The sequence below is a fragment of the Mycteria americana genome, chromosome 1, assembly GCF_035582795.1.
Source record: "Mycteria americana isolate JAX WOST 10 ecotype Jacksonville Zoo and Gardens chromosome 1, USCA_MyAme_1.0, whole genome shotgun sequence".
Classification (NCBI taxonomy): domain Eukaryota; kingdom Metazoa; phylum Chordata; class Aves; order Ciconiiformes; family Ciconiidae; genus Mycteria; species Mycteria americana.
In genome coordinates, this window is record NC_134365.1 from 216,059,701 (window position 1) to 216,073,958 (window position 14,258).

Genomic DNA, 14,258 nt, shown 5'->3' on the forward strand with positions numbered 1-14,258 from the left:
TACCAAACTGTAAGCAATCAAATGACACACGGCATCCGACTTCTTTGAGTTGCAGGAGTTCCACTTACCATCCCGTAGCCCATCATGCCTGTTGGCGTTGTGGCAGGATACGCCATTACAGGTGGTGCCTGGTGTGAAAAACAGTGGTGAACTGAGAGGAGAAGAGATCAGCTGCGTCCTGGTAAGATATTGCTTTCTAAGGGTCAACTGCAGCACTTAGCTTATTATGAATATAGCAAAGAATAAACAGGATTTGCAGTCTTGTGTTAAGAGTGTATCCAAATCATTTCAGATGGAATACAATACCTAAGCTAAAGTTTCTAGGTGATCTTGGCAAATTTAGAGCTATGTATTTGCTTTTAACCTGTTAGGATTCTGGCTGACAAAACTAAACTACAAGCTACCATTCTCTCAGCATCCTGTTTAAAGAACACACTATGAGACACAGAAGTTTGAGAGAGAACATTCCAGAAGCAGAAGCATTTTTTTTAATCCCATGAAGTATATACTTGTATTTCAAAATCAGAAGTAATGGTACACAAGGAGTCTTAAGAGAGAATTTTAGAGACTGAAAAACCAAATTACCATTGCTTCTGCCAACATTACAGGAATCATCTCCTCTTTAGCCAGGACGTACACGCTACAGGGATTCTCCTACCATGCTTTGATATAAATTCAACTCTAACATGAATATCCAACTTGCATTCCCTCTCGTTCACCCACTTAGTACAGTGAATTTGAACAGGTTAAAAATCCTCTTAGTGCTTTGCAGATATGTTTATATTACCCTTAACCTACGTGAACTTTTACGAAGTTACAGTAAGATTGCTGTCAACAGACAAAACCTGGGTGAAGCTACATTTTGTAAACAACTTGGCAACATATACCTAAAAAAACAGCTGATAACTCTTAGAAAGAAAAATATATTTGTGCTGGTTTTGGCTGGGGTAGAGTTAATTTTCTTCACAGTAGCTAGTATGGGGCTATGCTTTGGATTTGCGCTGGAAAGTGTTGGTAACCCAGGGACGTTTCCGGTACTGCTGAGCAGTGCTGACACAGAGTCAAGGCCTTTGCTGCTTCTCACCCCACCCCACCAGCGAGGAGGCTGGGGGGCACAAGGAGCTGGGAGGGGACACAGCTGGGACAGCTGACCCCAACTGACCAAAGGGCTATTCCACACCATATGGCGTCATGCTCAGCATAGAAAGCTGGGGAAGAAGAAGGAAGGGGGGAGTTTTGGAGTGATGGCGTTTGTCTTCCCAAGTCACTGTTACACGTGATGGAGCCCTGCTTTCCTGGAGATGGCTGAACACCTGCCTGCCCCTGGGAAGCAGTGAATGAATTCCTTGCTTTGCTTTGCTTGTGTGTGCGGCTTTTGCTTTCCCTATTAAACTGTCTTTATCTCAACCCACGAGTTTTGTCACTTTTCTGATTCCCTCCCCCATTCCACTGTGGGGGAGTAAGCGAGCAGCTGGGTGGGGCTTAGTTGCCAGCTAGGGTTAAACCATTACAATATGAAAGGCAGTTCTTCATAGCCTAACCATATTCTTTGTTCTACAGTTTCATTATACACTTTCTAAATTAGTATTAACTCCTACAAGGACAGAAAAGGTTTGGGTTTTTTTTTTTTGTTCAGACTATAAATTGGTGCTTATAAATTTTCATGCTACTGCTGCGGGGATTACTATTCATGACAAGACAAAGACCATATGCATTTCTTGGTACGCAGAGATTATTGATACAGAAGAGAGGGAAGTGACAAAATATTAATAATACCGGATTAATGAAAGCAGATAAATTGTAACATCACGAATAGGACATCAGCAAAGCTGCTTCTGAATTCAGTTCTAAGGTATCAGCTGCCTTTTCATAGATAGTAGCCAGTGTCACTGGCATTTCAATTGCCATCAGAACAGATTTCCCCAATCAAAAATTATCTAGACTGTGTACTACCCACATATTTCACACAGCTGGCAAAGCTATCCTGAGAATTACTTTTTGTTTGTTTTGCTTGTGTATCCACACCTACACACAAACATGCTGACTAAATTTATTTGAGTGCTCAAGTATGGACCTACCATCCTTTAGTTACAGAGTTACCCTGCAATAAAAACAGAATACAGGGAAAGACCAATATCACTGTTGACATAAAGAAAAAAATCCTTTGAAATGAAAGACTGCATTCCTCAGACAGCAAGCACAGGCTATTGCTTGCCCTTTGTAAACTGTCAGCATGGATTGTCTTTTTTTTATATGAGCATTAATGACATATTGGTCTCTCCCCACTAAAAAAAAAAAAAAAAAAAAAAAAAAAAAAATCAAGATCTACCATAGATGTGGATAAAGTGCCAAGTATAACAGAAGCCCGTGAGGTTTCATGCAGTTATTCAAACACAAACATTTTTATCTTCATTCAAAATTCACCAAGTGCATTGAAGGCAGCACAGACACACACCCCAGCTCTCTGGCAGCAAATGGTACAGTTTAAAGCAAGGAAAAATAATCTTGGTATTTCCCATGCCATCATTCGAGTCAAGAGCCTGCAGACCACCTATGAAGTTTGTGTATGCTAGGAAAAGCTCAATTTTTGGCACACCAAAGATTTTAAAATGAGAAATGTGTAAATAGCAAGAAGGTTATGAGATTCTGCAACAGCAGTGGTTAATATCAGCATGCCAGTCGATTGCAAAAAGGCTGTGGGTTGTTTCACTTACGTATTGTGGAAAATGCATGCCATTCTGTATTTCCCAGGGAGAACAATTACATAATGCAATAACACTGGATTAGAAGCAAATACTTACACAACGGAATATACACAGATAGCATTTTAGTTCACAAAAACATTAAATGTTTACCCCAACACATTCTTGTAATTTAAGTCATTTACTGAGACAACATACACCTGTGATACTGTCATCATTATTAGGTTTGTAATTGTTTTGTATAGTCCATTTATTTGGTATATGCCTTTTTTCCAAAGATGGGAAAGCCTTATTTCAAAAGCATATTTATTTAGCAAGCAGCAGCAACTCCACAATAAATAGACCAGCAGAGGAAAAGAAACTTTTTTTTTTCCCACCTAGATTATTTCTGTTTCAAGATTTTTATGTTAACAGAACAGTTTCACAGGAAAAGAAGTGTCTCAACAGTATCTCTAAATAATAAAAGCTGTTACATGTAATGACTTATCACAAGAAAATGTATATACAAGACATGAGTTATTAAACAGATTCAAGCACACAAGTAAACTCAAACCACCAGTCACTAAAGCAGGTAAGTAGTTACGGTTTCTTCAATATCTACACACCCTCCGGGGTAAGGTCCACAAGCATTTCTCCCTACATCAATGTAGTGAGTTGATAAGGGGCACCCAGTAGGGTAGAGGTGGTGGATCCAGGGTGACAAGCTCTCTCTTTCCAAATCCACAACGTTGTATTATTACGCTGTGGATTCGACCTCCCCCAGTCAGTCACAGAGGAGTCAGATGCAATGAATCCTCGGGGGCAGTTTGTTACTCGTTCTGTCCATGTACAGTTCTCCGGGTCAATGGTGAAAGGGTGAGTAGGATTCACATGCAAAAATGTTCTGTTAGCATTGTGAAAACTACTCATATAAACTCTTAACCTTTTTTTTTTTTTTTGACATGTAATTAAGAACGCTCGTTCTACACACTACCCACAAATCCTTGCCAATACTACCTGCTACAACAGACACTATGAAGTTGATCACCAAAACTGACATGCATTAAAAACAATTGCACACATCGGGGCAGGAAAGCAGTAGTTACGTACATTAAGAAAGCTATAGCCCGCATCACTGCACAGACACCGCTACAAGGATCAAGAGGATTAATCTCTCGGCCCATCCTTGCCCCCAGAGGAGGCTGAGTTGTAAAGTATACATACTTGACGTATCAGTGCACCTGAAGAACATACTTTTCACACTTCTACTTTTCTAGACTCCAAAGTCGTCGTCGTCCCCCCCCCCCCCGGAATTAGCAGGTTTATGTCTGTTGAGTGAAACACGAAGGCTGCTATCTTGCCATGAGAGAGGCTGGTCAAACACTACTGAAGTTTATGCTAAACCTGCACATGTCACATCACAAATTATTTACTAGAACTGCACAGCTAAGAAAAACAAATCCAAGCAGTACTCATCTCAAACTGACCACTTCTTCAGTTTTCTACTACTCTTTTACTGCAACTATAGATCGCTTTCAAATTTCTGTTTTACATCAGCCTGCATATGTAAGTTACAGGGAACTCACTATTTTAAAATGCGTATTTGCTTACCAATGTCGGAGCATTCCACGCAGTTGTAGGTGCAATCTTGGGTTGCCAGTTGGAACCACCTGTTAGTTTCTTTTCACCTGGCTGAGTCCAGTTTACATCACTTCAAATAAATTTTTTAAAGAATTGTTAGAAAACATTGGACTTTCTTACAAAACTCCCTCAGGTAAACACTGTTTCCTCTTGGAAATGCAGCTTCTTTTGTTAGTGAAGAAACTCTAACTTAGCAAAGGAGTTGATAAAGGTCTCACGACAGCTTGTTTTAGCTAGGAAAAGTAAGGCAAGATGTTCAACATGAGCCACCTCAGCTTTATCTAATCTCAGTCAAGTTCCTCAGTATCAGTAAGTTACTCTAGCTGATTTTTCTTGGGTCAAGATAGTTTAGTTCAGAGCAACTGCACACTAGGTTTCTGAATGATTTCAGAGTTGGCACAGATGGTCTCGATAAGTCTGAAATTTGCTAATCACATTCTCAACTTTGCTGCTAGAGCACATGTTCACTATTCTAGAATATGCCCTGCTTCAAAATTCACTTGTCCAAAGGTCAACCACAAGTCTGTGGTTTAGAGGCTGTAGTTTCACAATCTTTAATACAGCTCTGCGCACATTCAGATTGCACAAAATATTTAAGGTGTGCTAAGACTACCTACAACTACAAAGAAACATTTTGATGAACTCATTTCCTAAATATATACAAAGGCTGAAAGGAATCAGAGACAGGAGAACATCTTGCCAGCTGTTATCACTGTCACTACCACTTGGTCTACAGTCACCTTCCAACAGCTCTCAACAATTCGTTATACCTTCTATGAGAAAAAGTACAAACCCAAACGTGCTCTGAAGGTTAACATTATGTTGTTATGCACAGGTCTGAACCTGAATTCAGGTTCAGATATATATAAAAAAATCTATATATAATTCTATATAAATATCTATAATATAAATATATATAAATCTATATAAATATCTATATATAAAATATATATAAAAATTTTATATATTTATAAAATTTATAAATATAAATTTTATAAAATTTTACTATCAAGAAAATCAACTCAACTTTTGGTTAAGCATACTCACTTTTTAGTAGTTCCATTTCCAATGCCCAAATCTGTCACAAAGTAGAAAAAGATACTACTGAAATTCTGTTCATTTAAAATAATTAAATAAGTATTTATATGTTAGTGGTTCAATACTTACTGCCTACAAGATTGGCTAAAGATGAATCCAGATCATCTGACACTAATTTATTAGGTGGTACTTTGGCAACTGGAAGACTCTGGTTTTGAGAGGCCACTGTTGGTTTTAGGAGACCACCTAGTTCATCAAAGCCTTGAACGATAAACATAAAGTAAGTGATTTGAACCACAGGCCTCCCATGAAAGTTGTGACATCCAATTAAAGAGACAGCAAGTTCAACACAATGGCTAAAACACAAATTTTAACCTAGTGATGCTACACTATACAAGAAGGATAATACTTATTATATCTCTTCATAAAGGAGATATTTACTACAGAAAGCAGATTTCACTTTACTATTTTAACCTACATGACATCAATTTTACATGGAATGGATTCACAGTGACTGCAAAGCAATCAAAATGTAAAACAAAATAAAGAATAAATATCTAAAGTATTTCTATCTTATAAAAATGCATATGAATTTGGTTTTAGCGGATCACTGGTTTGCCCAAAAAGAATCCGATGTCAAGAGTCCAATGTCAAAAGACCAGAAAATATTTATTTTCCAATGCTCAAAAGAACAGAAAGAGCACTAACTATGACTGCAAGCCAAATTAACTGCGTATGTTTTGATAATTTATCATTTTCTGAAATAATCTTAACATTGAAAGAGTAACATGTAGGCAAAGAAGTGCCAAAAATGTGTTGCACAGATATATAAACTTAGGAGGCAACTTTACCTCTTCCGACCACACTCTACAAATACAGACTTAATTTCAGTTGACAGCATGTAAAAATGAAGGCTGTTCACTGTGTGATGTTTTAATGCACAAAATATTTAAGTGAAGGAAATCAATGTAAACATTTTAGCAGGGTGCACACAGAAATAGTGTGTAAGGAAAAATTATTTGATTAATAAAGAAAAACTGGATGAAGAATGCTGCTATTTGTGTTTTAAAGTCAGCTTTCTTCAGCTGGAACACTGTCACAGCAGTATGAGTAAATGCAGATTAAGAGATTTATACCTCAAGAATGAAAAAAAGTTAAAGGATATACGTCATCTATTTTAGTGTCTTACCACCAGAATCTAGGACAACATTAGAAGATTTGTTTCCAAACACAGACTCAAAGTCAACATTAAGGCCAGCTGATGGCTGTGGTTGAGCAACAGGAGATGGAGTGAACCCTGTGGGGAAAAAAGAAAGAAGTTGAATGTTTTTATACAGCATTTCCCATGAATCCACCTTCTTTATGCAAGCCAAGCCAAATAAATGTGTATTATTTAAGTACTGGAGAAAGATTAGGAATACCTCAAAGGTCCAGATTACACCTGGACACCAAGAAGCATGTAAGAGAAAGAGCTGGAAGCAGTTTGTTTGAAACTTATTTGGAGTTACTCCTCCAAAGAAAGGTTTTGTCTCAAAAACTGGACAGACAGGCCATAAAACACGTTCCTCACCCCAGCTGCTAAATCTCTGGACTAACTATTCACATCTTCCTTATTCTTTTACCAAATACTTACAATAAAATTATTGAGGAAATAATCACCATGCTTCTCCAGGAAAAGAAGCTGGCTGGGTACAGAATCTGTTTCAAGATTACCTGCCTGAAGATTATTCCCTCCATGTTTTATATTAGTTGAGCACTTCTCAGATACAACTGGAGTAAGATCCAAACCATCCCAAGGTGCCTGACTAGTAATGCCTTCGATTAGACACTCTTAATACTAATAATTTTTATAGCGCTTGCTTAGTTAGTTTTGGAAACACATTTTTGCAGGCAACCATGTTTTGCAGGTAAGTTTCCAGTAATTATGGGAAGATACAGGTCATTAAAACCAAGTTTCAACTCCTGTTCCTGTCTGAACTTACTCCGTGTGTCTCCTTCCATGTACCTGTAAACTAGTGTTCTCCAAATACACAATTTTTTTCAATCCTATGAAAATTTATTGCAGTACAAAGCATTGCGTATGACGTTCAGCAGTGTTAATAGTGCAGTAATATGGAAGTCAATACTGATTTGTTTCTAAAACTGTATTTTTTAATGTTACATATGATCACGCACACAAGCGTGCATGTACATCATCTTGATATTCAGGCAATTACAGAAGTAATTATTACTTTATATGAAAAGCACCAAAAAAATGCAATGCCGTCTTGAAAAATAGCTCTTCTGGTTTCTAACAGAAATTTTGATGATATGGAGAAATAAAAGAAAAGGATCACAAATACTTTAGCAGTAAAACATTGCAGTGAGTGGAAATAACCAATGAAGAATACTTCTTAGTTTTAAATTTAGCTTGGTGTGACAGCACCTCATTTCAATCTTACTGTTTTCCTGAAATGTCACATTTCACCTAAAAAATTAATAACTATAGGATGCTATCCTTGAACATAAACTTCACAGAAAAACCAAGTTTGGATTACTTGTTCCTTCCTATTTGTCTTAAAGGAACGTACAACTCAAAAGCATCCATCACTCAATTTAAACAATGTACTTTTCATTCAAAAAAAAAAATAAAAGAAAACAGCATATAGCAAAACATGGGAAGCAGTAATGTGGGAAAAGATAGGCAGTAAATAATCAACAAAGCAAAATGAGTATCTTTATGACAAGTATACCGTCAAGTTGTAACAAGCCATTTCAGTGATTCTGAGCTGCGGATAGGAATTCCTTTGATGGGATGTCCTGCAACTCTTAAAACTGTGCCTGTACCAACAGAAAACTTGACTTACAATAGCTCATATTTTTCTTTAGAAAACGCTCTAAACTGAAACAAGCTGAGTTTCCTGCTCTCACATTTTAGGAAGTTTCAAGCTTTACGAAGCTAATGAGATGAGATGAGCCAGAAGACAAAACAATACATAGGACTCCTTTGAGTCAGCCTCTGAAAAAGATCAAATCCTACTCCTGGTATCAACCAGCAGCCCAGAGCATTTTGTCTAAAGTGGATGTTTTGAAAGGTGCAAAGGTCAGGATTTTTAATGGAGTTCCTTCAAGAGAATAAACCAACAAGACTTGACAGAAACTGATCACCCTGCTTTTTGGATGTGGAACAAAGGGAACAGAGTCATACGTAGTTTTTAACCTTTCGTTAAATGACTCTAGCTAATTTCTATTCAAAGACACTAAGCCAAAATGTGACTTTATGGCACTTTTAAGAACTAACTCTTCCAACAAACCATTTATTCAAGGTATTCCTAAACCTTGCATAGCAACAATGTTAATACTCCCTGTTTAATCTGGTTTAGACAGATTAATATCTGTCGCAGTCCACAGCCTGTCTAGCAACTGTCAGGACGGTGTTCCAGAACCAGCATCAGTACTGGGTTACTATATGGACATTACACAGCTGCACACATGGTTAGCCAGTAATATAATGCAGCAGGTACCTCCTTCTCATGTTCTGTTGCAAAGCTTTGTACTAGTTTAGCGCACTGTTTAAGAGTAATGTATCAACAAAAATGCCATAGCAGCAAGAACATCCCAATCACTTTATCTTCAAAGCAATGAGGTAGAGTAAGATGAGAAGACACTTATAACATGCGAGTCTTGTGTGGTATGTAGCAACATGTAAACTAGAAGAGATCCTGAAATGGGGAGATACTCATTTCACGTTTAGACTAAATAAGCCTTAGTTTAGCACAAACTGAAAAAAACATCTACCATTTATGACAATACACCTAGCACAAGCACGTGAATAAGAGTTGGAGCCACCATAATAATGCACTTCTGTAGCCAATAACATACCTACTAGTTCTAGGCACATGACACATTCAAATTTCTGTCTTTGTGGTAAGGCTGTATCCCATTACCTACCTCCAAATAGACCAGCTACAGAAGAAGGCTCATTGCGGAAATGAGAAGCATTAGGGTAAGCTTGAGGACCACAAAAAGAATCTGATAAGGCGTATCACACAAGAGAGAAAGCCAGGAAAGGAGAAGAGGGAGAGTTACAGAAAGAGAACCAAGATATACTGTTTATCTGCTAGTTAAAATTTAATTTCAGGTCAGTCTATAAATTCACATATACTCTAATAACATAGAACCAATGGAACGAAATCAATACACATCAGACATACAGTAAGAAACAAGTTTACATTCTCTATAACACAAAAGGGGAAAGCACAGTTTCAAAGTTACAGCTATATTAGGATAAATACTTTTCTTTTTTTTTCCCAAGGAAATGCCATGTTTTACACCCATGGAAGAAATGAGTGTAAAAGCTTCAAGGCATTTTTCTTATACCTGAATTATAAGGATACAGCCCAATAGTGGATTCATATTTGGTTGCCACAAAGGGATTTAGTTCAGTAAATGGATTGTAATGATCTAAAGAACCAGAAAGAGTTATTTTAAATCCACATTCACTTTATCGTAGCACCTTGTTTGTGCTACAGCTAAAACCGCATTTACATTTCACATATCAATCTGTCAGAAGGTCACACTTGTGTTCTACATATATCTTTAGAGAATGAGACATTGGAAGGGAATGCAATGTATCAGTGCCATCCATCTCCAGCAACTTCAGGGCTGTCGTGCGATGACTACTACACAAACCAGCGAGTGTCACAAAAACCCACCAGGCTTCTTGTTCATAGCCCTGCCCTGCCACAACTTTTTGTATGACTGAAGAACAAATTATACAGAGGAAACCGATCTGATTGAATAACAACCCTGCTAAAAAAAAAAGCTGTATTTCAAATGATCATTCTACATTCACATGAACCATACAAGTTTTATTGGAAGCATGGGAAAGACCAATTAGAAGCATAGGCCAGATTATTACACAGTAGTAACAGCTTAAAGTATTTGTGTACTACTGCCTCAGCCAACTAATCTTCCCTGGGAATTGTAGAGAGAAGTTCACAACAAGAGTTCTTGTGCTTGATCTTGCTTGCTTTCTCTTTCCACTAACCAGAGACAAGCTAGGAAACTAGGATGACAAAGTGTAGGCGGTATGAATATCTCTAAAGAGATCCCTTTGTTTTATCTCTGTTGACAACTATCAGAGGTATCAAAGATCTCTTTGTTATAACAGTCTGGATTCTTCTGTGATCAATTCTTGTGGGGTTCAAACTGCAAAAAGAAAGCCCGTGGTGCAGCACAATTGTCTTTAAATCTAGCTTTACTTAAGAACAGAACTGACGTATAATTAATTGATTTTTAGTCTATGAAGGCTAACTTCATTTTTCATATTGAAAAGTAATCCAATTACTATGTAGCTGCACCAACAGAAATGTTTGAAGGATTTCTAATGACAGCCATGCTGAATCACCTCCAAAGTAAGATTTCAACAGTTTTGAAAAGGTGAGTCATTAGTTTATTGCCTAGTAGGTAAACAGTTTGAGTAGACCATGCACCAGAATGTGCATGGCTTTCTCAGTCTTGTTAATGCTAACACTACTGGGGGGAAAAACATCCACTACCAAAAAAAGTTAGATTAAGCTCCTATGTTTAAAAAGAACATTTCAACCTGAGGAACAAAGTAGCAGCATTTTCTTTTCATTCTCAGGCATACGTTGTATTTTACCTTAAAATTCCTAAGCATAAGAGACTGTGTAAAACCGCACTCAAACAACTGCTTTAACTATAACTAAGTGCCTTTACATCAGGTAGAATACCATCTAGGTAGCCAAGCAAGGATTTTAACACCATTTTCATGGCACAATTACTAAATCAAGTTCTAACATCGCACAAAATCAGCCCCAAATGACCAGCTTTTAGCTTCTGAAAGGCCCCACAAATACACTTTAGAAACTGAAATAATGTTAAAATTTTTAGGAAATAGGAAATTAGTTTAAAATGGTACTTTACCAACAAACATTTCATGTGTGGGTGTCCTACTGGTGAAAGTAGATACATCAGAAGACACAGACAGATGAGCAGCATCGTTAGTTTTTGTAAGGAAAGGATTTAGGTTGGGAATGGCATCATCAACACTATCAACAGTAGCAGAAAAAGGATCTGTTCAATTCCAGAGAGCAAGAGAAAGAAGAAAAGGGAGATGGATTTTAGTTACATGCTGCTTCCTAGGTATAGAGGAGTAAGAGTTAAGAAGAGTCCAGGAAGTATAGTTTTCTCTCAACATCCCTAAACTTGGGATGACCTAGCTAATTAATTTTTAAATTGTCCAGAATTATCCATTCTCTGCTCAAGAAAACTACTACATATATTAGCTACATATTTACCTTTTTTTTTTTTTTTTTAATTAATATCATCTTGGTCTTAAGTGTGCTCCTTGCACAGCATGTTTTATAATGAAAATTAGTATGTTATTCCTCTTTAACCACGATCACTTTTTGCTTCAGTCAGTCATGCCCTGACACTTGCAACAAGTTCTCTGGAGCAAAGACTGCCTCTTAGCATAACAGAGCCCCACGTGCTGAGTGAGGATTCGATGCAATACCATCCTGAGGATAGCTTTAAAAACCCGAACAAAAACAAACAACGGAGTTGTACTTTTCCTTCTTCTTCAAACTGTGTCTGTGGATTTTTTTTTTTGTTGTTACTGGGCATCACAAAATTTTCAAGAGCTATGAATACACCAAGGTAGCATACAGGACAAAAGCACTTTCCTTACTACCTGGGGCATCAGGAGCAAGAAGGTTGTTGTGGATATGCCATTAGCTGCAAGCAAACAAAAACCTGCTCTGCTTTGAGGGACAACAGCCAGTGAGCAGTGACGAGGAAAATGTTCCTTATTAAAAAAAACTGTCAGACTGTAGTGGGGAATGAAGGAAACGTGGATCTATGTGAATCGCTTCCTGAAGAATATAGGAGAGTTTCAAGGTTTCCTGAGGATGGATATAATTGCCAAGCTAAAATAATCCTGGTACTCCAGGATCCAACAGATAAACAGGATAGGAAAGGCAGCTACAACACTTGTTGACAAAAGGAGCTGTGGTTTAGCTGTCTGGCTTCAAAGCACACGAATCCTTGATGGAAAACTCAAGAACTCACTAGTGAGATCAGCAAGAGTTGCATCTAGCCCTATTTGTTCTATCGCAGTGCCTAGAACTGCAACTTACTCTTCTAGGCAAAACCACTACAGAGAAATGCCTGAATAATAATTATAGGAGAGATTTCTTGAGTATTTCAGTTTATGGCTTTTTTTTTTTTTAAACCTGCTTAGATTACCAATTTATCCACAACTCTTGTAAATACTACTGTGATGTGTCCAGCAGCTTCAAAGTATAAGTTATTATCTCTCCCTGAATCTGATCTCCTGATTCTTAGCTATAAATCCCACACAGCTTGGTAACATGTAGATTTCAGTCATATGCAAGTCCTAAAGAAAATGAACTTTTAAAACCATAACTGCATTATTCTTTGCAGGCTTAATACGCTCTTTGATTTTCTGCATGCTCAAGACATATCTTATTCCGTAAGACCTGACCTCTCTCCCAGATTGCTTGGCTATGTTGCAAGAATGAGCAAAGTACCGTAAAAGGCCTTTTTCGACATCATTCAGTCAGCAAAATGACAGTGTCCAACACTGAATAAAGGATAAGCAGAATAAGCTAATATAGTATTTGTAATATATAACAGCAATAAAAATCTTTGTATTGTTTTATATATGTTTTAGATAGTAATATTACCATCTAATGCACTTGTGGACATGCCAATCAGCCAGTCACCTGAAACTGAGTCCCTGCTTTCAGGTACTGCTTAAAACTGTTGTCTGCTTTGAATGCTATTCTAAAAGCTGTAGAACAAACAGATCTGACAATAAAACAGGACAGATTATCCTTTAATCAGCTCCTGCTTGCTTTTTCTGTTGCTGCTTCACATTCTTCTGATTCTATTGGTTCTCCTTGTAATTGGAAAAAATCCAAACAGATAGGTCAAACTGATTATTTCCACACCAATACATCTGTTTTGCTTCTGAAGTTTAGGTACAAATTGATAGGCGGCAAATATACCAGACACAGCTGGAATGGTCTCCGAACAATCCCAATAAACAGCTCAGATAAAACAGTACGAAACAAGCTAAAAAGGACAAAGTTTTTAACCGTATTTGTTTGAAACTACTGTCCACTAGAATTATTTTCCAGATGCACTCAAAAGGAAAGTTACTAGATACTACTTTCTGTTCCCAAGTCCCAAGGTTGTATATGGAGTTTCATGTGTTTTGACTAGTAAGACAATGCAATACAACTTTAGATTATCAAGATGTTCTCAGAAATGTAATCTGTTCTCGGACTCTTCGCTCGTCTGCCTCATTCTAATTCTAGCCAGTGTGCTCAATCTTGCCCAAGTCGCAAAACTTGCCAACGCTAGTGACAAAGGTAACTGAAAATTAATTGGGTTCAGGCAATTTATATCCTTGCATATTCAGATTTTAAAAATTGCTGTCTCTCCTGACAGCAACACCTCAACATTTCTAAAGCCCAGTTTCATCCTTGAATACACATGGCATCTGTTTGTGTCAACGGAACCACTCTGCACCTTCAGGCTATCATTAGGCATTAATGATTTGGGTGCATTTAAGAGTAATTTGAGTTTTGCAAACTTCTACCTTTAAGTTATTCACTAGAAGTATTTAACCTGAGAGAACAATGACAAAGTTTTTTCAGTGGCATCTCTTTCAGTTTGAAAAAAGTGAACTGAAAACATACAACTACAGAACCCATTCTCTGGGAGTTTTTAACCTCATTAGCTTTAACATTTTTGGAAGTGCAAGACAAAAGGCAGCAACCCAAACATAATGCCTTTGTAACAATTTATCCTTTTATTACACACCAAAAAGCTGCTGCATAAAATTTTTAACAGTAACTGATTTTA

At 37.3% G+C, this 14,258-nt stretch overlaps 1 protein-coding gene across 4 annotated transcripts in view; it reads right to left on the bottom strand.

Moving 5' to 3' along the window:
* Window positions 1–14,258, bottom strand: part of PICALM (phosphatidylinositol binding clathrin assembly protein) — a 71,410-nt gene that overhangs the window by 10,872 nt on the left and 46,280 nt on the right. For 3 of the 4 annotated variants that reach the window (XM_075491192.1, XM_075491194.1, XM_075491195.1), the window contains 6 exons: window positions 6,550–6,657; window positions 5,490–5,621; window positions 5,370–5,400; window positions 4,293–4,392; window positions 2,715–2,738; window positions 69–128 (listed from right to left, as the gene is read on the bottom strand). In XM_075491192.1, coding sequence (XP_075347307.1) covers window positions 69–128; window positions 2,715–2,738; window positions 4,293–4,392; window positions 5,370–5,400; window positions 5,490–5,621; window positions 6,550–6,657 — 455 coding nt within the window. The remainder of the gene's footprint in view (window positions 1–68; window positions 129–2,714; window positions 2,739–4,292; window positions 4,393–5,369; window positions 5,401–5,489; window positions 5,622–6,549; window positions 6,658–14,258) is intronic. The other variant, XM_075491193.1, reaches the window with a different exon arrangement.